At 34.7% G+C, this 24,509-nt stretch overlaps 2 protein-coding genes across 4 annotated transcripts in view; both read right to left on the reverse strand.

Moving 5' to 3' along the window:
• Positions 1–371: 371 nt before the first annotated feature.
• On the reverse strand, positions 372–18,697 carry FAM177A1 (family with sequence similarity 177 member A1). 2 transcript variants are annotated; one of them, XM_036239122.1, is made up of 6 exons: positions 18,664–18,697; positions 18,449–18,566; positions 13,211–13,384; positions 5,155–5,221; positions 4,001–4,098; positions 372–2,365 (listed from the first exon to the last, which is right to left on the reverse strand). In XM_036239122.1, the coding sequence occupies exons 2-6, from the start codon at positions 18,542–18,544 to the stop codon at positions 2,159–2,161; spliced, it is 642 nt and encodes a 213-aa protein (XP_036095015.1). In that variant the 5' UTR covers positions 18,545–18,566; positions 18,664–18,697; the 3' UTR covers positions 372–2,158. The 2 variants fall into 2 exon arrangements, with proteins under 2 accessions (XP_036095015.1, XP_016007574.2); XM_016152088.2 differs by lacking the exon at positions 18,664–18,697 and having other exon boundaries at positions 18,449–18,657.
• A 3,531-nt stretch (positions 18,698–22,228) lies between these two features.
• SRP54 (signal recognition particle 54) overlaps positions 22,229–24,509 on the reverse strand; it is a 33,892-nt gene continuing 31,611 nt past the window's right edge. For both annotated transcript variants that reach the window (XM_016152078.2, XM_016152079.2), the window contains 2 exons: positions 23,622–23,717; positions 22,229–22,737 (listed from right to left, as the gene is read on the reverse strand). In XM_016152078.2, the coding sequence (XP_016007564.1) occupies positions 22,646–22,737; positions 23,622–23,717 (188 nt within the window). In that variant the 3' untranslated portion in view covers positions 22,229–22,645. The remainder of the gene's footprint in view (positions 22,738–23,621; positions 23,718–24,509) is intronic.

A 24,509-nucleotide genomic window follows, 5' to 3' on the forward strand; every position in this document is an offset into this window, starting at 1 on the left:
CCTTGAGTCTTTTACTAAAGTATATATATCAAAGATTATAGACTTCCCCATTTTTAAGGCCATTTTATTTTGGGGTTAGAAATGTTTAGATGTGCTTCTTTTAATAGGATGTTTCAATAAAATATTCAAGTTAATATTTTACTTTAATTAAAATCATTGGTAAAAAAATTTGTCTAGTTTTGTTAATGAGTACCAGGATTACATTTTATAAAACTAAACTCCATTTTGTTAATTCACTGTGAAGGTTCTCAATTATACTGTTATGATTTAACAAAATGAAAGATTAGAAGATAGAATTTTATCAACTATGATCCAGAGAGATGGTAAATATTAAGAGGGTTGAAAGGAAGAAAAACTGAAAGAGGCTTAAAAATAAGACAAAACAATTTAATGCATTTATGGGAAAATTTTAGTTTGCATAAATAAAAATATAAAAATTTAAGGCACAGTGAATCACTATAATAAACATTACAAACTGGCCACTGTTTGACAAGTAGAGAAAGTAAAATTCAAGAAATATAATACGTTCATAAGTCATTCTCTTCCTTATACTACAATCAGAAAAGTTTCTAGTTTTCTTTTAGATCTAGTAGCTCTAGGGAGAGAAGATTCAGATCACCTTTCGATATGCATGCCTCCATGGATAACCAAACATCTGAGTTGGAGGTACTATCTCAAATGAAGTTAAAAACAAATTAGAGGGACGATGTCTAGTTAACATATTTTAGAGCTATTGGCAAACTAATTTATGGTGACATTAATTACATACTCTGATAATTAATCCTTGAAGTACTAAATTATATAGTTTACACCGATGACTAAAAAGATTCGCATCATATGCCAAGAACCACAATACCATGACTCCAAAGACTCCTAATGAAGAATTACCTTTCATGAATCCTGCAAATTTTGGTTAAAGAACTGAACTTAGTGGCCAGATGTTCACGTTCATTAATAAGTGTTCCATAATAGGCCAACTGTACCTGTTGTGAGTTTCTTTGTATTTAATATACATTTAAGATTGAAAGCTTAATGCTGTTTAGAAGGCTATAGACAATCTCTCAAAGCTCTAAGTTTGTGAAAAGGCTTTTAAGAGCAGCATTATCTGAAATATGCTGCACATTCTTACCCACATTAGGTATAAAGCGAAGTCATACAGATACCTCATAAGATTCTAAACATATTTAAGAATATTTTCAAAATTAGTTTATCCTATCTATACTGTTGGAAGGTTGGCTAATAGCACAGTGGGTAGAGAGATGGCCAACCCGGGTCAAGGAAACTACTGCTATTTTAAAGTGCTGAATGAGAAATACCTTAATTATGCTACCACCACACCTTGAACAACATTTAACAGTGAGCCCCTAAAGGGTTAAGTCTTCATCTGTCCCCCAGTTCTACCCTCCTCCCCACAACTATCTGACCCATAGGAGGCACTGAGGGCTGAATGAGTGACGCAACTAGCATACCATGTAGAAAACAGGTATTATTACCCATTGAATACAAATACATTAATTCATTCAGTAGTGTTTTTAACATGTTTAAAGCAGTGAATTTGAATAACTACTGAAAATACAAGATTAAGTAACCTACTTTAAAAAAATAGAAGCCCATCTTAATACTTGGTGTTATAAACTCAATACCTTTCCTTAAAATAGTGATTCTCAAGGAAAGAAAATTCAAAATGCTTTTATCTTGTTCTTTTTATTATACTCAGTGAACCATCCTTAATTATGAAATTAATGGTTAGATATATAAATGTAAGACATATCATGAGAAAACCTAGGGGAAAAACTCATTTTAATCAGAATAGGATTATCAGTCCAATCAGCCTTAATCAGCAACTTACCTATTTTTTTTTCTTACAAACGCAGACAACCTTGAATTTAACTCTTGATTGGCAGGGCTCTAAAATGTCAACTTTTAAAAAGATTTTAAAACCAAAGCACTAATATGACACACAATAAAAGCATGGTACAAATATTCCTAATTTCAGATATGACTTTTGCTAAATAGAGCTAAGAATAAAGAAACATTTTTCCCTTTCCAGATAATTTAAAATATAAATAACTGTATTTAAAGTCCCACTGAATAGAGAATGTGAAAGTTCCTGGTATAAAAACCACCTTAGAGTTTAAAGTTTGATAGTCATTTCATTCTATGGTGGGACAGAGACTGGATTTTGTTTGCTTTCTGTTATTACTTCACAATCTTCCTCCATTTCAAAATTGAGATTCACAAAGGAAGTGGATACTACTGTTTCTGGCTGATCTGTCTGAACAATGGAATCAGCCTGTAGCTTATTCTGCTGGTATTGTCTTTCTGCTTCTTCAGACATCCTGTTTTCGTAGTCGTCTTCTTCTTCCTAAAAAGAAGAAATATCAAGAATAATTGAAATAGAAATGCCCCAAAGGAATAGTACTTGTTCCCTCATTTTCAACAGCTTGCTTTTTTTTTTTTTTTTTACCAAAACAGTATCATGTCCAATTCAGTCTAATTAAGACATACTTCCCCATTTCCAAATTGAAATGAAAACTATTGTATGAAATTTTAAGAAAAGTGACATTATTTTTAAAACATAGTACAGCATGTTTAAATTTGACAGGCTATATCTTTTCAGATTCTAATCTAAATTTAAAAATTAGCTAATACTATATCACTTCAATTATAAGGTGTTGGTCCATTCAAGTTCTTATGGGAACACTAACCATGCTACACTAAATGGCGTAGCATGGTTAGTGTTCCCATAAGAACTTGGTATACAGATAAGGTAGCCTCAAAAAGTTTACAGTCTAGGAAGAAAATTAAAACGTAAAAAGAGCATGAAGACAAAAAATGTACTATAGAGATTTAAAAAGGTAAATAACTTCTAGTCCCAGAAGGAGGAGATGGCATTTGTATTGGTCCCTGCAGTATGAGTAGACAGTAGAGAATGAGTAACCCATCAGGAAGATTAATCTAGAGTTTGCTTGAAAGTGAATGAGAAAGACTATTTAGGGAGGCCATTACCACCATCACAAAGTGGCAGTGAGGCTTTAAACAAGGCTGGTCATGTTACTAGAAATACCCGTTCATCAAACATTTTTGAAAAACCGCGTAAAGTCAGCTGATCTTTCCAGATTCATCTCTAGCCTGCCCATTGTACTCTCTGCGCTCCAGTGACAATACAGTAGTATTCTTTCCATCTCCCTGAACACAACGTATCTTCATGCCTCTACATTCTAACTTTATCTGAATTGCCCTCATTTGCTGAAAGAATAAAAGATTCTAATATTTATTTCATGTTCGCCAATAAATAATAGGTGTTGTATTTTACATATTAACTTATTTAATCCTTAGAGCAACCCCTGTGCATGGGTGCTGCAATTTTCCTCATTATAAAGATGAGGAAACTAAGGCTTTTGGAGGTTAGGTATCTAGCCTAAGGTACAAAGTTAGAAGTGGCCGAGCCAGAATTTGAATTCAGACCCTTTGGTTCTTGGGCCCCTGCTCTTAAGTGCTATAGCTCTCTCACCATTTAAGGCTAAACTCTTTTCACCCCTACCCTAAGACCTCACTACAGACAGAACTGCCTCACATCTTTGTGCCTCAACAATTGACACACGCTTCTAGTACTTGTAATTTTCTCTTTGTCAAACTCATTCTACTTCTACATACAATCTATGTGTCCTAAGTACAAAGACTGGGTTTTGTTTCCTCATCTTAAAATTGGAATAATAATCCAGAAGGAGGTGTGAAGATTAATAACATATATAAGGCATCTCTCCCATAGCACCTAGCACAATGGAATGTAGCATAATTTTACACATAGATCCTAGGGAAATTTCAGTATTAAAAAATTCTATATCCTAATCTGATAAAGAAATTAATGACTCTGGAATAAAATGCCTAGTGTAAGGGAGCTCTTTTGGGTACCTAGAGGATACATGTGTTCATTATACAACCCATCAAGCCCACTGCAAACCAAACTAAATCAAGAAAATGTAAAAAGGAGACATACCTCTTTCTTCATTCGGTAATACTCATCAATGGCATATTGGTATTTTGGGGTGCTAATGCCCAAAACAGATGCAATCTTCTCTCCAAGAAAGTCACACACTAAAGATATGAAAGTTAAAAAGTTTATACAATTCCATAAACATTTCTTGAGCACTTTCTATGTGCAAGGCACATTGAATTACAAAAGTTAGGTAGTCCCTCCCCTCAGAGAGATTATGAACATTCAGTAGTCTCTTCTGTATAATTCCTGATTGCCCCAAGAAGTACTTATAGTTCCTTACAGGCTCCCTATAATACTCCCAATAACACTTATCACCAGGTATTATTTGTTACAGGTCTATTTCTTAAAAACAAAACAAAACAAAAAAAGTATACTCTTAGAGCACTGGAATACCACTGGGCTGGAGGAGAGGAATGACTTGTACTATAACATTCACTGAGTGCCTGCCACATACCAGGCACTGTGAAAGGTTAGACTCACAGAGGCTGAAGAATTTGGCAAGCTGACAAAGCTGATCCAAAATTCAATCCAGGTCTGAATGTAAAGCTCATGTTCTTTTCATTACACCAGACTGTCTAGCATATACCGAGTGCTCAGTAAATGTTGTTGAATGAATTACTATTCGAAATTAGATCTAATAAAAAGCAGAAAGTGATAGAAGCTATGAGGGAATGAAAGTTGGAAAGAGAGGAAAACTATGATTTAAAACCTAATCTTAAAGTTAGCATGATTAAGTCATACGTTGGTAATTAATTTCTTTCAAATAAGACTTAGTTCTATCTCAAGAAATGAAATATTTAAAAAAGAAAATAAATTCTAACTACAGGCTTTAGAATAAGCAGTCAAACCGAATAACAAAATCAGTAAGAAATCAAATGATAAAATAACAAAATAGTTGCTAACAGAAAATATTCAAGAATATGAAAATCGTTATCTAAATATAGCCATTTTCAGTGTTTAAAAACACACACACAACCAGAAGCTGAAGAATGTTTTAAGGTGAAGTACAAGTTAGATTAATTCCTTTCAATGCTAGCCAGCTTGAGAGTGATTAACTCCCTATTGTTTCTCCTTCATTTTTGAAACACTCAATTTGGCAAAACTCCTGGAGCATATTATAGTAGTTGCATAATATTCATACAGAGAAATGATACCTGAGAGGGTTGATGTGGCAGCACGAAGCATGTAAAACCATAAGTAAGGGCCCCAGGTAAGTTTTGTCTGCAATAAGAAATCAGGTTATCAACATTCATACCTAAACTCATTCTATATATTTAGACCAGAATGAAGTAGTCAATACTTGGTGGGCACATAGAATATTCTATAGATAATGCTACAAATAGACTATGATCCAATAAAAAATGTAAATGTTTATAGCTAGAATTCCACAAAGATATTTTACATTCACCCATATAACTACCATCACCTTAAGCCCATGGAATAACCAAAAAAAGCAGCAGCCACTGAAATGGAGTCATTCAGTCACAGCCTTAGTTATTTAAGAATGAGAATTCAGAGCCAGCCTTGCTCCTCTCATGTTGTTTTGTCTCTATTGTTTATAAGCACATCAGAGAAAGTATGCAGTCAATGGAAAGGAACATTAAGAAATCATATAAAACAAAACATTTAAGGTATGATGGGGAAATCAAGATTCAGAGAAATCAAGCAGAATAGCATATCAAATGAACACTATTAGTGGGGAAATAAGTGACCAGTAAGTGGCAAAAATCAGTTTTTTTGTTTAAGAATTATAAAGGGATTAGACTATATAACCCAAGAGAAGTTTAGTGTATACTGGGTAGGCCAGGACCACTGGCAGAATGCAGTCTACATTGCACATCTCCATAGTTAATCTGGTGCTCTAAGTCCACAGGATACTTTTGTGAAGCTTGCCACATAGATGACAGTTTGCATCTATAGATAAAGTCGGTAATAAAAGCATGCTTCATTGCCCTAATATTTTTGTTTTAAAAGAAAACATAGAATAGAGCCTTAACCAATCAAATAAATAATTGTTTCAATACTGGTCCCAGGGAGGGGAGAAAAAGATAAACTTGCCCATAGTCTTAGCTAAGATACGTTAATGATTATAAGGGCATTAAAAGGCCAATGCAAGAATATCTGTAAGACTAAAATCTGTAGACACTGAAAACAATTCTTTTTTCTGTTGGTGAAATGGAAGTATCTTTCTTTTCTGATATCTAAAGCTGATCAGGTTGCCAATGTTAATGCTACTTCCTTTTCTTCCTGGTTAAAGGAGGGTAATTTTTTTACCTAAGGGTTTTCAAAGTCATCTTGAGTGACCACAATCCGTCTTATCAACTTCTTTTTATTCAAGTTAGTTTAAAAAATAAAGTTGTACCAAGTTAGCATTATGTGCTAAAGCAGAGAGTAGGAAACATGAAAAGCAGGTATGCCAATTTCTGTGTTAGTACACCTGAGAAGACACACAGTAAGGTAGCTCCTTAGTCTCTATTTACCCAGGAATGAATGTCTAAGCAAAGAAATACATTCAACTAAGAAGATACTATATATTTCTGACGCCTTGATCAAATCTGCTATACATTCTATATTTAGAGCAAGAGGCATCCTTTATGTGGGTATAAGGGTTATTTTCGGGGCTCTGCTTAGGATACTCTGATCTTAGAGTTTACCTTATGTTTTTTTACAGTAAATGAACAGTGCAGAAATATAAAGAATGAAACCAATTTCTATAACACACAGAAAATGATAAGGCTGAAAAAGTATAAATAGTACAGAAAAGGACTATACGGAAAAATACTAAGCATGCTTTTGGAGGAAAGGATATATTTCTCAGTGGACTAATTCTCCGGGCATTTTTTCTAAAGAGAATAATTCTAATATCTAGGCTATGACTACCAAAGAGTCAAGCTTGCTCCAGAGCTGAGAAACTGGATCAAGATTCCTGAATATCATCTATCATTATCACACACAGTTACACAGAATGAATTTATAGTGCTCTTTGTTTAAACACTGACCTTACTGAATCAAAAGGACAGATGGCTCAAGAGCCTACAATGGAACCCAGCCACCACTGCCAGCATCACTACCACTATTATCATCCCAGTAATAGGAGAACTGGGATGAGATCTTGGGTCTTCAAGACTTCCAATTTATGATACGAACTCAAGTTGATGCACTTTTTCATCTCTAAAAATGTAAGTATACATCTCTTCCTTATATTAAGACTTGCTACCTTTTACTTTTGTTTTTAAACTTACTTTTAGGTTATAAAAGCAATGGCTGTTTATTATAGAACACTTAGAAAATGGAGCAAAGTATAAAGAAAATTTAAGTCACCTATTTTTCAACCTCCCATAATTATCATTAACATATATTAGTATATTTTTCCCTGAGCATGTTTTAAAACATTGTTATACTTTCTCTATCCTGTTTTCCCCATTTACTACAATAAAATATTAAGCATATTTCCCAAATGCTTAACTTCGTAATGGTGAAAAAAACTAGGCCAAAAATTAATCATTTGGAAAGCTCTTCCTCCATACTCCAAAACTTTACATCAGAAAATTTACCAATATACATTCGGCAGCAATGAATGAGATTGTCCGTTTGCTAGTAGCCTCATTACAACACATTATCCTTTTCCTTTTTAAAATCTGGCGGTTGAAAAATGAGCCCAGATAATTTTAAGTTCTGACTATATTACAAAAGGCATTAGCCCATTTATATAGATAACAATTATGTGCATAATCAAATTTTTAAAATATCTATGTATATACACGTATTTGAGGAACCCTAATCAAAACTAAATCAAAGGGTACAGGAATTACAGGAAATATGTTTATTCTTAAGGCATATCTAAGGCAAAATCTTAAGGGAAAGAATTACCATAATATAAAAAAACCCCTAAGTCTCCATTTCTTATTTTCTATCAAGTATATGCTAGGAGTAGTATTCTTAAATCTTTATTTTAAATGTCGAGCTTTTTTTTTTTTTTTTCCTTAATTGGGTCTGTTTTACAAATCTACTATGTAAATACAGGATAATATCTTTTCAAAATTCCTTTGTCCTATCGGATTTATAATGCATTAGAAGCAAACAGAAAATGGAAAGTCTGCTCTTCGCATTAAGGAAGCCAGGTTTGTCTTCAGTTATTAACATTTGCTAGAATAGCTATTACCAAAACAAAACAAACAAATAAGATAAAAAGTGTTGTTGAGGATGTAGAAAAATTGGAGCCCTTGTGCACTGTTTGTGGGAATGTAAAATGGTGCTGCCATTATGGAAAACATTATAAAGGTTCCTCAAAAAACTAAAAATAGAAATACCATACAACGTGGCAATCTCATTTCTGGGTGTTTATCAAAAAGAACTGAAATCAAGATCTTAAGGAAGTATTCTATTTCCATCTTCACTGTAGCATTATTCACAATAGCCAAGATGTGGAAACAACCTAACATCCATTGACGAATGAATAAAGAAAATGTGGTATACGCATACATTGAATATTATTCAGCCTTTAAAAAAAAAGAAATCCTGACAAATGCAACAACATGGATGAAGCTTCAGGATACTGTGCTAAGTGACATGAGCCAGTCACAGCTGGACAAATACCCACTCATATGAGTATCTAAAATAATCCAACACATAAAAGCAGAGTTGAACAGTGGTTTCCAGACACAAGGGAAAGGGGGGAAAGGGGGAGTTGTTCATTCAGTGGGTACAAAGTTTCAGTAATACAAGATGAGTAAGTTCTAGTGATCTGTTTTATCACATTGTGCCGATAGCTAACAATGCTATATTGTACATTTAAAATTTTGTTGAGTTCTCACGTTAAGTGTTCTTATCCCAATTTTTTAAAAAACTGATGGATGTTGCGAGAGAAGTATGAGAGAGGAAAACACATTTTACAGTTAAAGTTCTTGCAATCTAATGTGTTATTAAATTCTACCTAAGACTTTTAAAAAGTTAAATATACAAGTGGTAGCTCTCTAACGGCATTTAAGATGTGATTATTTTGCCAGAAAAAAAATGGAAAAGTTATGCAGGAGGGAGTCTGGTTTGCTGTAAGCTTTAAAAATCTTTTTTTTAATGGAAATTACAATGGAAATTAATTCTGGCCAAAAATAGATACAGAGGACAAATCCTCAGGGCTGAAGTAAACTATAATGCGTTTATTAATGTTTGAAATTTCCCTCAAAGAAAAAAATACTTATTTAGAAAGAAAAAAATTATTTTAAATTTCTTTATGACCAGAAGTCCATATTAAGCTATAGACTTAAAGAAAAATAGTGACTGATATTAACATATGTAAAAATAATAAACCAGATGAAGACATCTGTAGTTCAGGCAGCAATGAAAAATGCCAAAAAAATAAATAAATAAATTGTACCTCTTTTAGCAAAAGATTTAATTGCTATTGTTTAGTCTTCTTCACTTGGTTAACAGGGATACTCCTATTTGCTAATTATAAATTCTTCATGAATCGTACTAGATTTTTTTTGTGAAACTTTTATTTAGAAGAAAAATGTCAGCTGTCGACTTCAGGCTGAGTGTATAAGTTTCCTACTGGAAACTCATATATTAATATAATATTAAATATAACATTAATAATATATGAAATGTCTATTATACATTATGCTATATTACATTAACATGTACTATGATTGCAGGTCTTATTTGCCTAAAAATCACTGTAGTCTGGAAGACATGAACTACCACCAAGAAAAACATAACTTTAAAATTCGAGAATGACTATTCTAGGAATGGAGCCATCGAACAAGTTAATTTCATAAACTCTAAAATGAAGCTTGAGTAAAAACTATAGAGAAAATTTTTAAATTAGTCATGGCTGTTCAAATTCCAATGGATTCTAAAATTGCCCCTTGAATAAGATTTCTTGTACTACCTATTATATCTGCTTTGTTAACTATTATACTACCTTACCTGCATATAGTTCGTAGTCATTTTCAATGTTTTCATATGTACTGTCTCATTTAATTTTCAAAAACAACTCTGAATATAGACGAGGCAAATGTTATCTTTTTTTAAATAATTATGGAACCTGAAGTGCAATGAGAGTTAAATTTCTGTCAAAGCACAGTGACTATCACAGGATTGAGTCAGAAAAACCCGAGCTTCTGACCACTCACATTGCCTCCCAGTGAGGGTACATTAGACAGGTTTCTTATTGCCCTGTTAGTTTAAGCCTAAGAATTCAAATAAATTTTAACGGTAACAACTATATACAAGGTATCAAAGATTTTAAGAGTGGATATTTACTTCCAGCAAAACAGCATGAGAAATTCTGTGGACCCACTTCCCAGTAAAACTGGTGAAAATTATCAAAAACACCTAAAGCCTCTGGAAATATTCCTCAAGGCATACCACAAATGAAAAAACGTTTACTCAAGAAAATATATAAAATTGGATAAGAGAAGCAAGAGTCCATGATAACTGAACCAAGATCACTCCCTCCCACTGCCTTTTCAGCCAAGTGAGGTAGAAACTCAACTCCAGACTTGTACTGACAAGAATACATGACTTCGTCTACCCGCAGCTCCCAATCAGTGGGCTTTCTTCCTGGAAGAACAGAACATCAATCAGCATTTCTCATCCTGCCCACAAGTGGCCTATTACTAAGTTTCAGGTGAGTACAGTTAACAGGTAGGGGCTCCCTTCCTCCATCAGCCCCCACTGACGAAATGGAGGCTCTGCCTCAGGAATGGTGCCAATGAGAATACGAGAATACTAGTGCACTAATCACCCTTTCCCCAGCTCAAAAGGCAGTGGCTCCACGCAAAAGAGGTGAGCCAACAAGACCAAAGGCTACTGCTCCCCTCCTCTACTGAGTACTCAGCTCCTGAAGTAGAGGTGTCACTCAGAGAGAAATGTACCACTTTCCCTACCCCACAACTTCAAAGCTCTGATTAATAAATTTTGCCGAGGGGAAAAAGAAGGCCATAAAACATAGCTCCTAATCTCTTTCCAGATGAACTGACTTCATTGGCAGCAGAGGTGGAAATGTCCAAGCCAAAGATGCTCTCAAAATCAGTGGAGACTGTGATGAATGATAACAGGGAGAAAATTCTTAGATTCGATGAAGATACAGGTGAAACTAGAGGCCAGCTAGTTTACAGCAGAGAACTAATCCTGCAGTCACTAAACAAATCTACAAGCAAATAACAATGTCAAGACCCTGGGAGCAGGGTGGGGGCAGTACCCAATGCTCATACTAAATATCTAAAATGTCCAGTTTCCAACAAAATATTGAGACATAAAAAAAAAAAAGTATAACTCATACACAGTAAAAGGAACAGGCAAGAGAAACTACTTGTGAGAATGACCAGATGTTGGATTTAACAGAAAAAACTTCAAAGTAGCCTCATAAATATGTTCAAAGAACTAAAGAAACCATAATTAAAGAAATAAAAGAAGTTATGATAACAATGTTGCTTCAAATAGATAATCTCAATAAAGACTTAGAAATTATAAAACAGAAGTCCAGAGTTGAACGGTATAATAACTGAAATGAAAGAGTCTAATAGAGGGGCTCAACAGAACAAAAACTGACAAATGAAAGGCAAAATAGACAATTCAACAATAGTTGATGGCTTCAATATTCCATTTTCAATAATGAATAGGACAATTAAACAGAAGATCAACAAGGAAACAGAAGACTTGAACAACACTATAAATTAAGCAGACCTAACAGACATCAATAGAATAATACTCAACCTAACCACAAACAGAATATACATCCTTCTCAAGTACATACAGAACAATCTCCAAGACAGACCACAAGCTAGGCCACAAAACAATCCTCAATAAATTTAAAAGGACAGAAAAATATAAAGTATGTTCTCCAACCACAAAAGAGTGAAATTAGAAATCAATAACAGAAAAAAATGTGGGGAAACTCACAAACATGTGGTAAGTAAACAACATACTCTTAAATAACAGGTCAAAGAAAAAAATCAAAGGGAAAAAGTTAACTTGAGAGGAATGAAAATGAAGATGTAACATACAAAAACTTATGACCTGCAACTAAAGCACTGCTTAAAAATTAAGAAGAAATTCATAGCTATTTAAGAAAGAAGAAAGCCTAAACTAACGTATGCGAACTATATCTCAATAAAGTTTTAAAAACAGAAGACATCTTTAGGGAAGTATTTAGCATGCATTTTTTTCTACGCAATCCTTTATTACTAGTGTCTATGTAAAGAGGGCAATTTTTGAGACAATGATTTTTTAAAACATAAATATGCATACAAATTTATACAGACAAATAAGAACCCCTACAAAGTAATTTAAAAGACAGACCTTTATCCCAATCATTCTTCCACTGCATGAAACACTTCTGCAATATTCTGCAGGATTTGGAATTGCCTTCAGAGTATATTGCACAGTCCTTTGAATATTTTCTATAGTAGGGAATCTGGATCTGATTCCTTTTTAACAACCAAAATTTATTCAGAGCCAAATCTGATGACAAACTGGTAATAACATTTTAAAAACCAAATATAAATTAATAATTCTCTATCCTGCTACTTTAATTTTCTTCATAGCACTTTCATAGTCTGATAATTACAGTATATATTTGTTTATTGCCTGTCTGTCCACTACCATATAAGAGCAGAAATTCACACTGCCCATTACTGTTATCACCAGTGCCTAAAACAGTACCTGTTAGAAAAGCAGTCAGTATTTGATCAAGTGAACTCTTAAAATGCCTCGGAAGGGCAACATTACATTTTTAAAAATATACTGCTAGTTTTATGATTTTATAGTCACATCTTTTATGTTAAAAATTCTTAAATTAAGCTAGTGAGGCATATAAAATTAAGAACTGTACATGCCTATCTTCTAATCAGAACTTATAAAAAGAATTGACAACTCTAAATTTTGGGTGGAAACTATAATGGTAATATAGTTAATTCAAAGAGACTGGAAGTCAAGCACTCTAGTAAGATAAATCTTGAAACCTATCCACACTGACATAGAACTCTGACACTCAAAAACTACTCATGCTACTGAAATGCAGGAAATATTTCCACCCATATTGTATAAAAATATTGTTTTCTACCAAAATCATAATTTTTGGTAGATAATGCATAATTTTATAATCGGAATATAATCTCAAATGTCTCCTTCCATTCAATGTTAAAGGGGAAACACATCAATCAAAACAAAACCCACTGACAAAAGGGTCACCAGTATCAAACGCACAGGATCAACAGTAGGCAAAACATCTTTCTTCTCCAGGCCATCAACTTCATCTTCATCTGTGCTGTATTCTTCCATTGTTTCACCACTAACAAAGTGGATGACTCTCCTTGGGGCTTTCTTCTTTTTTCCAATGACTCCCAGTTCTACATTTTCAAAGCCTCTTTCGTTACTCATCTAATGTCAATAATAAATTAAGAAAATGAGAATTTTGAGATTAATTTTTTTTCATATAACAAAAAAAAAAAACATTCTGGGTTGCTTCATTTTAGGGAATGAAGAAACACAAGCCAATCCTTAAATGGTTTTTAAAAATAAAACAATCACAAGAGTATCAACAGCATTTCAAAAGAGTTTAATAAAGCAAATATGTACATACTCACTACCAAGGTGAAAAAAATAGAACTTAACCAATTAAACTTTTGCTTAAGTCTACAGCTAAGAAATCAAGCACCACACTTCAAGTTATAGCAATTCCAATGCAATATATATGAAGACATGTTGACATATATAGGTGACAACAGACTTCTCCTGATAGTAAAAAGATTTTATGAATTTTAAAACTATAATATGTAATCTATGGAATTCTAATTACATCCAAATTCCACTCCTAGATAAATACTAGTTTTACCTCACACACATAGCCGTGTGCCAAATTCAGAGTAAGTGCATACGGTGAAAGAAGATGAAGAGCTTTTCTTCCCTGTCACCCTGCCTCAAGTTTAAACTCTGAAGAAAGCCTTCATTGAATCTTCTTACCTGAAGCTTTCAAGAAGGACCAGTACAAATAATTGTGGGAAAAAAAAAAATCTTGCAACAGTGGTGACTCCTGGGGATAGGTGCAAAAATGGGGGGTACAGATAAGAAAGCAGTCAAAAGAGCTTTCTATTCATTTCTGTATTTCATTTTTCTGTTTTGGTTTCGTGATGAGAATATGTTCATGTATTACTGGTTACATTTTAAAATTAAACCAAAGCAAAATGATACAGGACTATAGGACTGTCATGATTAGAATCCATGTCAGTGAGATTCTCTAAGATAGTCCAGAGTTCAAAAATTTTGTCCTCTATAAGAATTCTTCTTTGTAGATATAACCAAACATAATTTAAAGCCATAACTGTTGTTCAATCACTAGAAACATTCTTTGAACTGCATGTATAGAGATAGGATTATACTAATAAAAATAGTGGACTAGAATTGCTCAGTTATGCCAGTTTAAGTAACTATTTTTTTGCATGCTTTCCTCTTAATCTTCTAAGGTCTTTCTTAGAATATAGATATGGTTCTTTTTCTGTCCCTCACTTCCATAGGTAAATTTAGTCATTAGCTAGGATTTGAGTCCAGGTATATCCAACCCAAATAACAGACGTATTGTTCCACTGCACACGTGGTCCACTGACAGCAACTGTAACTGTTGTATAGCAAACTGAAATCATGAAAATGTTGGTAGATGGGCTATCTACAGATTAACCTGAAAAAAAAAAAAAACACTGCAATTTTTCTCTAATCTGTCCTGAGGGTTCAAAAAAAAAGCCCCAGCCCTTAATAAAGGAAGACAAGCCCCATTTTATTGTGTCCAGAAACAAAATGGACAACATTCGGCCCACACGGGGCACCTTTCTTCCATCCCCAATCTCTAGGCACAGTGAGCCATTCCCATCCACTCTCATTTTCCCCTTGATAGAAGGTTTGGTTTGCGGTTGTCTTGACATCAATGTCCCCCGACCCCACCCATGACTTTCTGGCTCCCCTTATGGACAAGGGAAAATCAGAGGAGCTGGTTCAGATCTCATCATACTAACTGTATGGATCTGATGCTAAAGCAACAGTTCCAGTCAATGAATAGAGCTGAGACCTTTCACAGTACATCACCACGCTCCATTCCATTCCCACTCCACTCCCATCAGAACAGAAGCAGCTTTTTACTGCTCCCTCTGGTAACCTCTCATTGGCTTAATTTTTCTTTCCTAAGTTACAGACAAAGGAAGAAGCGGTGTCTTTCATTGGGTCAACTACTTTATCTTCCTTAGACAATTTTAATAAATCAAAACGTTCTTGTCTGGGTCATAACAAGTAGTACAAACTTAGGTGCTATCTCCATTAACTGACTCAGCTATATTCTTTTCAGTTAAAAAAAAATCTACAAAAGGGAAGACTGAAACACAATTCATATTTTTTATTACAATACCTGTTAGTTGAGTATAAACAGAACTTTGAGTAATATCCTCTATATATAATATGTAATTAAAAATGGCATTTTATTTGTTCCAATCACCACATTTCATATATAAATATTTTTATTACAGATTTATTTAAGGGCTTTCTTTTTAAATTTTTATATTAATTTTTCATACAGTAAAACCCAAGGTTTACCATCTTGAGGAGTAAACCAACTTTTTCTGTAAAGGCCAAAAAGGAAATATCTTAGGCTTTGCAGGTATAGTGTCTGTCACAACCACCGAACTCTTTGAAAGCAACCATGGACAATACATAATGGCTTTGTTCCAATTGAACTTTATATAAACTGGTGGTTGGTGGAATCTGGCCCATAGGCTAAAATCTGTCAATCCCTCATCAGAAGTAACCAGACTGGCAAGTAAAAAATCTGTGAAAAACAATCTATGACATGTGATTCCAACCTCTACTCGGGGTGGGGTGGGGCATAGGTTAAGGGAGGTATTGATGGGTAAAACTAACCAGAAAATAATTTGGTACAAAATTTCCAACAATTATAAATGAAAGTTATTCTCTGAATTTTGCAAATGTTTCATTTTTACAGATTAACAATAAATCTGAAAACAAAATTTTTATTGTCAATTACACAAATCCCATTTTAACAAACTCCAAAGATCTGAAAAGACAGATCCCTAACACCAGGAAATTATGAGATGCAATGTCCATTAACATTTTATTACATTTTATGGTTACTCAATCTGTAATACTGCTTATCTTGTTCCTCAATGCATTTTCGATGGCAATTTTCTTTTTATATACTCCCACAGTACCCAGAACTTCTTTAAAACATGTACTACACTTGGACTTATTCTGTGACACCTTCCCCAACTAGGTAGTTAGCAACATAGAAGTAGGCACAGTGTGTATCCTTCATTATTAAATCCTTTAGCCTATAACTTCTAGCACATCGTAAGTGCTCAGTAGCAGAGGTACTGAGCAGTAGTGAAATTTTAAATAAATGAGCAGTAGTGAAATTTTAACTCCTTTAATAATGTTGAGGCTGAGATTCTGGTTAAAAGTCTAGTCAGAAAAGCTGCTGGATGGCCTGGTTTGAGGCCTAATTCTAAACAAAGACCCAAGCTCCTGTCTCTTATTTCCTTCCCCACATGGCACTTGAGATTTCTCAGTTCTGAAAAACCAATGAAAGAGTACAGGATGGCATCCTTTCATCCAAGTCTCCACATCACTGACCTCTTCCCTCTTACTGTGGTCATACCCCTACACCTAGATCTGGGGTTCCCAGAGATGTTTCTGCTTCAGGAATGTGAATGGGGGCAAGAAGGGGAAGTCAGAAAAATAGTTTGTATAGTATGAATCCATTTGTGTTTAACAAGAAAGATTATATATGCATAGGAAATCCCAGAAAGAAGACACCAGAAACTCACTTTTGGAAAATGTGAATGTGAGGAATGGGTGATGATGGGAGGATTCTATGACTTTTTACTTTTTGCTCTAGGGCCTTCTTTACTGTTTCAATGTTTATCTTATTTTTTTAACCAAGAATATGAACATAACATAATATCACAGAACCAAAACAAAGAGCCTTTCCTCAATTATATGGGTATGTTTATTTTGCTATTAGATTCAAAGCTTAAGTAGTGATGAAAACAATTATAGTAACAGAAGGAAAAATCAAATGGAAAACACATCAAGCACTGTAAACTTAAAGGTTCAAGTGAACCTGTCAACCACAGGTGTCAACTAAAAAGTGGCTTCCTAATCAATTAGCATTGTCCCTGAATTACTTCTTACAGGTTATCTTCCTCCTCCTCAAGTAGAAGGAAAAAAACAAAAAAACAAAAAAACAGGAAATTCCACATAAAGACTAGTATGCGGAAAAAGTTTTTGTAAACGCAAACTAGATCTGTAAGAGCTATAAGCACATTCAGGCACAATGCATTCTCTGGGGCTCTGTAGTTTGGGGGAAATGTCTTACCAACATTCAAGTAGTTAAGTCTCAAAAATGAACCTACTGAAAAGGTTTCATTCTCAAGCAGGGTGGAAAGATTTCTACACACGAGCAATTCGAGGTTTTTACTAGATAAAACTATACTCCAAAGCTGATTTCACCTAAAGCAATTTCTTCATAAGTTTGACTTGGCCAAAGATCCTAAACTACTACAGACCATCAAATCCAAAACAAACCCCCAAACCTCACCTAACTCTCTAAACTGACATTGTTCGAATCAGTAACTACCAGGCATACGTGGCTAATGCTCACTTGAAATATGACTGCTTCGAACTAAGATATGCAGTAAGTGAAAAATACATACAGGATTTCAGACTAGTACCAAAAAGAAAATGTAAAATATTTCATTGATAACTTTCATATTAATTGCATGTTAAAATGTTTTGACAAAATAAGTTAATACAATATGTTAATTTCACTTCATATTACACGTTAAAATTTTTTGATAAATTGGGTAAACAACATATTAAAATTAATTTCACTTTTTTTTATTTTAATGTGGCTACTAGAAAATGTAAAATTTACAATAAGGCTCGGTTACATTTTATGTGACAGTGCTGCTTGTGCCTTAGTTTACCTCACTAAGGTGAAATGGGGATAATGCCCACCTCACGCAGAAGTTATAAGGAATGAAAAAAACCTGTGAACACTTAGCACTTATTTTTTATTACTTAAGAAAAAGTGAGATGCCAGGTCAGACGTCTGCACGAGTCTGAGAAGTGACTGAAGCCGCCGTCACCTGGATTCCAGCCACGAAGGCCACCTTTCCAGGGACACGCCTGCCTTCTCACGTTCGCAGACCCGAAACTGGAATATCACCCCTAGAAACCCGAGGCCGCCCCGGAGTCCGCGGCGCTGCCAGAGGAGGGGTTGGTGAGAGGTCCCTTCCTCCAAGCAGAGGCGAGAGTACTTGAGGAGGAACCCCGAAACGCACCTCCGGGGGGCAGCCTGCTCGGCGGAAGGCCCGCAGGCCAAAAGGGCAGCTGGCGGACAAGGCAGCGAGGAGGCTGGGCTGTACCGGCCTCGGCCTCACCTACCTGCCGCTCCGACTCCCTGAACGCCGCGGCGGCCGCAGCTCCCGAGGTTGCTACTGCTTCTCCTTCTTCCGCACGGCCCACAGGCTCCGGGTCCATCGTTTTTGCCGCCACAGGGCTGCTAACGAGATAGAACGTAGTGGCGGATAATGCCGCTTCCATCCTCCGCCTCCCCGCCCAGTCGTGGACAGAGCTGGCGGCAGGGAAACTGGACTCACCCGCACTCCCCGCCTCGCGCCGCGCTGCGCCGCGCCCCGCCACGCCACAGCGGGAGGGGCGGGTCTGGGGGCGGGGCCTCCCAAGGGGTGGAGTTGGCCGCCGCCTCGCCCACAGGGCTCTGCACCTGGGACTCTGCTGACCGTAGCCTGGGAGGCGCAACAACCCGCAGACTCATTGCCTGGCGGAGCGGGGCGGGGCCTTCTGCAGTATCGCTTCCGGCCCCGCCCACGACGGGAGCTCGCGCGGCTGCTGCCTGTCATCATCACCAGTGACGTCGCTCCTCGTACTGGCACCTGTGTCCTAGCTTTAGATCTCTGCGCAGCCACTAACCAATCACCTGCATACTGAGCAGTCACTCTCCCGGACCTTGATTTCTACACTTGTGAAATGAGAACAGCTACAAAGTGGTTCAAAGGCTCTGCTGAGATGCGGTTGCTGAAAAAATACTTTTAAATGTACGGCCCGTGCTGCATATTCCATTTCTAACCTGGATGACGACGGTCTAGCCAAAATAACTTTGAAATAAGAGCCTCAAAGGTGAATGAATGTTCCTTACACTTGTCAAATAAATGTGACGGTAGAAAAAGTTAAGGGACACATGAAAGAAAGCAAAGGGCAACAGCAAGCTTCCATTTTGACAAATGTGAGGAATCATTTATCTGTTTTAGGAACGCGCGCGCGTAAGAGGAGGCATCCCAGACTTTCCCCATTTTTTCCCAATGTTCAACCAAATTAAAAAGTCACGATCTCAATGCTTACTGCATTAAACTAGTTAGGACATTTCCAGGTAAATGATTTTTTAAATTGTAGTTTTAGTATGAACGTTTTCACACAAGTTTTCACGAATCGTAGCGGTCAAAAATAAAATACATTATTTTGGCCACGGCAGGTGGTGGGGGATTTCATTTGACACTTTAAATTCCATTTCATTCCAGGCAAAATTGATAAATGCTTCTCAAAGTTATGCCCTAGCACATCTGTTACTCAGCATGGTACCTGAGCAGCCAGCAAGCTGGAACACCCATCCCTACAAACTTAAACACTGTTTTCTCTCCTGTGCAAAAGTTATTTTGTCTTGCTCTCTGCTTAATATTGTACACTTTCCATCCTGCTATAATTATGGTAACTTAAAAAAAGAGAACCTTAAAAACAAAAGTTGATCATTTGAAAACCATCTACATTTTAAACATTGGTTAGAATATCATAATCTATATTCCAGTAATAAAATCAAATTGGCTTATTAATGAGGTAAACAAGTTTTAGTAACATGATCTGATGTTGTGTAGTGACTTTAGCCAGGGATTGAGTCAGTGCAAAATGCAAAAACAAACCAATAAATAGAAAAGAAAAAGAGCCAATTGTTAAAGACTTCGTGAATTGGCTTTCACAAACAAAATAGTTCTACATTACATATATTCAAAATTCCTTTCCACTTACTAGCAAGAAGGGTAATCAAGATTATTAATAAAAATTTGTGAAATATTCATAAATGCATGATTTTATTTTGAAAATTGGCAATTTAACGTCAAATTATAAGTTTCACTGCCAAAACAGAAGTTACGTCCATGGTACATTTCTTAGTTTACTGGGAATTTAAAATGGAAGTCACATTGCAACATGTACTGGAAGTATTTTCTAAGAAGAGTTACTTTTAACACAAATATGAAGTTGAAGAGCAGTCTACTGCACATGAACAACTCATAGCCATAGAAAAGTATAGAAATTCTAATGGGTTTTGGGCACTAACATTTTTGTCATTATTTCCACACTGTCACAGGTCAACTAAAAGTGGGCAACAAAGCAACATGCCAAATCTTCCCTTCTTTCACTTTATAGTATAAGTCATATTGTATCACCATGATGAAAAAACAAATTCAGGTTTTATTACAATTTATCTACTTGAAAATGTAATTGTGATCTAAATTTATCATTTAACCATACATATAGAGCTAAAAAAGGTAAATTTGGATCTATTTCTGTGAAAGACTGGGAAAACAAAGCTGAATAAAATTTAATAACCAGGAATGTCCATCAAATAAAAAAACAAGACTTTCTTATGGTTTTGACATAGTTACATATATATTTTAGTAGAGAATATTTTTATGGTTATCCCATCCCTCAGATTAGGGGTATATATTTTGATTATCATTGATACACAAGAATAAGGTGTAAAATTAAAAATCCACATTAGATTGATTTTAAGAATAAAGAAAATTGTTAAATAACAGCAGTGGCTTCACTTACGAAGCCCAATACGCCAGGTATTAGGCTAAGGGCTTCTCCAATTCCCTCACTTGACAGAAGAGGAAAGAGAAAGAGAAGCTGAACTAGGTGTTTTAGGCCTTTAGTTGTCCTTTGCCACTGTTATTTCTGCTTCTGAAAAAATATAATTTGCATCAGACCCAAAAATACCAAAAATGTTGCCTGAAGCCATAAAGTTTGGCTAAGTGTCTCATTTCCATTCTTGATCAAAACACAAAGGTGATACCCCAAAGATAGAAATCACAAATATGCATGTCCAGAAAAGGTGGTATGCCATCAGTTTAATTAGAAAACTAATATGGAGAACAATATCTTCTCTTGTCAAATTTCTATAGCTAGACCTTGCAGTTGACATTCCTACAGAACTCAGGATACATTATTTGTACAGGGTATATACAATGTTCTATAGAAATATTCTAGTTTTTAGCTAGTGAAAATAATGTAGTGGGATATAAAATCTTTGCCCAAGTATACAAGGAAATCAGTTGCATTCTTTATGTAATTATTTTTTAAAGATACTTTAACTTATGAGACCTTCTTAAAACACCTGAGTCATAAAAAATACTATAAAAACCAGCTATTTCTTTTACTCTCTCCAACTACTACACATCAATTCTTTGCTGAAGATCAGTACATTCTAGTGCAAAATACACTGCTGCATCATATTTATTAGCTTCATGATGTCAATAAATAAGCATAATAATTCTAGTATTTTAATTAATTCCATAACTTATTTAAAAGCCATTGTTCTAAGTGAATTGTGCAGCAATCCAAAGTAACCAACAACCAGATTTACTTTGTCATTTTATATATTTTTAATATATAAATTAATTTGTTATATAAATTAATATATAAAATGATAGCCTAATATCTGCAATTATTTTTCCATTAGGAGGTCAATAGATTGGCTATTATCATCAAAGTATATCTATTTCTTCAAGTAGATTTTTGGTATGTAAGAAAAATAACAAAATTGGCTTTTCAAAAAAAAAATCAAATTTTGCCATTAAGGCTTCAAAAATATGAGGTAAAAAAATATAAGTTATATACAAAACATTATATTGCAAACTGTAACCAAATTCACAATTTCAATTTAAACGGCAGAGCTAAGATTTTCTATGGCAAAACTATCTTAATTATTTAAGTTAAACAAAAATTCATAATACTAATGGTTCAATTACTCTACTATGTTTCCCAGCAAAGGTATACTTCTAAGGATAGTTTTAGAACTATTGATTATTCCATCTGTCTTTAAATGTGATACACCAATAATTTTAAACTATAAAAAAAGTTAACAACCCCTTAACTTATAATGACTTTGAAGTTTATTTTACAGCACTTTTATTGAGACATCATATAACTACTGACCAGGACTGTTTACAGATGCAATGCTTGGCCTTTGAAACAATTAAAAACTTTTAAGTACTAAAATTTTACATCATGATTTGTTTAACTTAAGAAGTGTTATGATGGTGAAAACAAGAAAATCTAAACCAAAGATATGATGATTTCCACAAAAACCATACATTCCTTCTTTATATCAAAGGAAAGGAGGGAAGAAAGAAGGAAGGAAAACGAAAAGGGGGAAATGAGAAGAGAAAGAAAAAGGGCAAGACAGGCAAGAAAAATACTTTTTCCCCGTTTGCAAAAAGGAGGGAAACTTTGAGGTCTCAGCAAATAATGTAATCAACTGAGTCAGTTTATATTAAGGCATCTTCTTTACATATTATTGAATCCCATCATGCCTTTCATATTGCCAGCAGCACCCTGTTGAAACTGCCTCATCATTGACTGAAGTCCTGCCATACCACCTAGAGTGAAAGTAAAATCAGATAATTATTAAGTAGAATTTAAAACATTTGTTACTTTTGCCGAATAAGTACTTTAACTTCTAAAAAATATAGCGGGTTCCAACTATAATTTGGTCATCGGCCTTAAAGAACATACCAATTCTAAAGTTGTATATTCATGACTATCCTCATCTGTAAAACAGAATGAAGAACCTACCTCATCAAGTTATGAGAAATAAATGAAATAACATATGAAAAAAATCTTGACACAGTACCTGTCACACAGTATGGAGTCAAAAAATCTAAATAAAAAATTTATTTTCCTGAAAGTCCAAGAGTTTTCTTGTAAATAGTAATCAGTTAGGAAGGGCAGAGAGTTATTTCATAGGACTTACAGAAAAAATTCACCATTTATTAAACATCTACTTATGCCCAGAACTGTACCAAATGCTTTCATATTTATTAGCTCATTCAATTGTCACAATTTCCTGATGAGACATTATCTGTGATTTTAAAGAAGGAGATTTGAGGTTCAGAATGTTTAAGGAACTTTACACAGGCTACAAAGTAAAAGTGGAATTGGGTTTCAAAATTCTTGTATAATTTCAAAGTCTCATAATTTAAAAAATCTAGATTCTAAACTAGGGCAAAAGGTCACCAAAGTAAGCATGAACAAAAGATGATGAAATGGCTTGCTCAAAAAATCACACAGATGGCAGCATATGAGTGAATAAAACCTCAGCTAATATAGCACTATTACAACCATTCAACTTAGAAGTCAGACAGCCATTTCCCTCAACTCACACATCTGTTGAACAGATTTTCATAATATCACAACAGAAAGTTTATTTAAACTCAATCTTTATAAATTAAACTGTATTAGCAAGTGACAACTTAGTATTTACCCATATGATGAAGAACTCTTGGATCCATCATTTTGGCCATTTGTTGATTCAACTTCGCCATCTGTGACTGGCTCACGTTCTTAGACATGTCACCACCTGAAAACAAAAAAAAGTTTTGAGTCAATATAGAATGTAATATAATTGGCGTATCATAGGAAGTTTAGTGAATTGAGTAAATAAATAGAAAAAAATCATCTATAATCTTTTAACACAATTATTTCTATTTGTCCATATCCCTTCAAATCTTTATTTCAATTACATACATATTTTTGAGAATGAATAAGTGAAATTCTGTATTAAGGAACATTTAAGGGACTTTCTTGAGGGCTAAGATTTTTCTTAATACTTTTAGTTATTATCTATGAATGAGCCATTATAAGAAAAACTGCATCCAGTGGCTATTAATAGTAAGCAACAACAATAATTTTTAATAGTGATAAGGGAGTATGCTGAACAAAAACTATGTTTATAGCTATGAGTTAATCAGGAAAGAGACTAGATAACTGGTAAATATGAAAAAATGAGTCTAAGAGAACTTGAAAATTTGTGTATATCTAAGAAGCTATTAAAAATAGCAAAAAGCTTCAGAGAACAACAGAAAGATACTCTAACTCCATTTATCAGTGAATTTCCATACATGGTCAAAATTCCACCGTTAAAATGGCAGCCAATTAAAGAGATGCACTCTAGAGCAGAACTGATAAGAGCATTCCTCTAGAGAATAGCTGCTGGGCTTAAAACACAGGAAGTAAAAGAGACTGAAGCAACAGCAACGAATAAGTAAAATGGCTTCAGTAAAATTATTTCAAAGGAACAGTAACTCTGGAACTTCTCAGGAGCATTTAGGAAAAAGAAAACCAAAGCTGCCCAATTCTCTGATCAAAGCTA

The sequence above is a fragment of the Rousettus aegyptiacus genome, unplaced genomic scaffold (assembly GCF_014176215.1).
Source record: "Rousettus aegyptiacus isolate mRouAeg1 unplaced genomic scaffold, mRouAeg1.p scaffold_m13_p_3, whole genome shotgun sequence".
NCBI classification, from domain to species: Eukaryota; Metazoa; Chordata; class Mammalia; order Chiroptera; family Pteropodidae; genus Rousettus; species Rousettus aegyptiacus.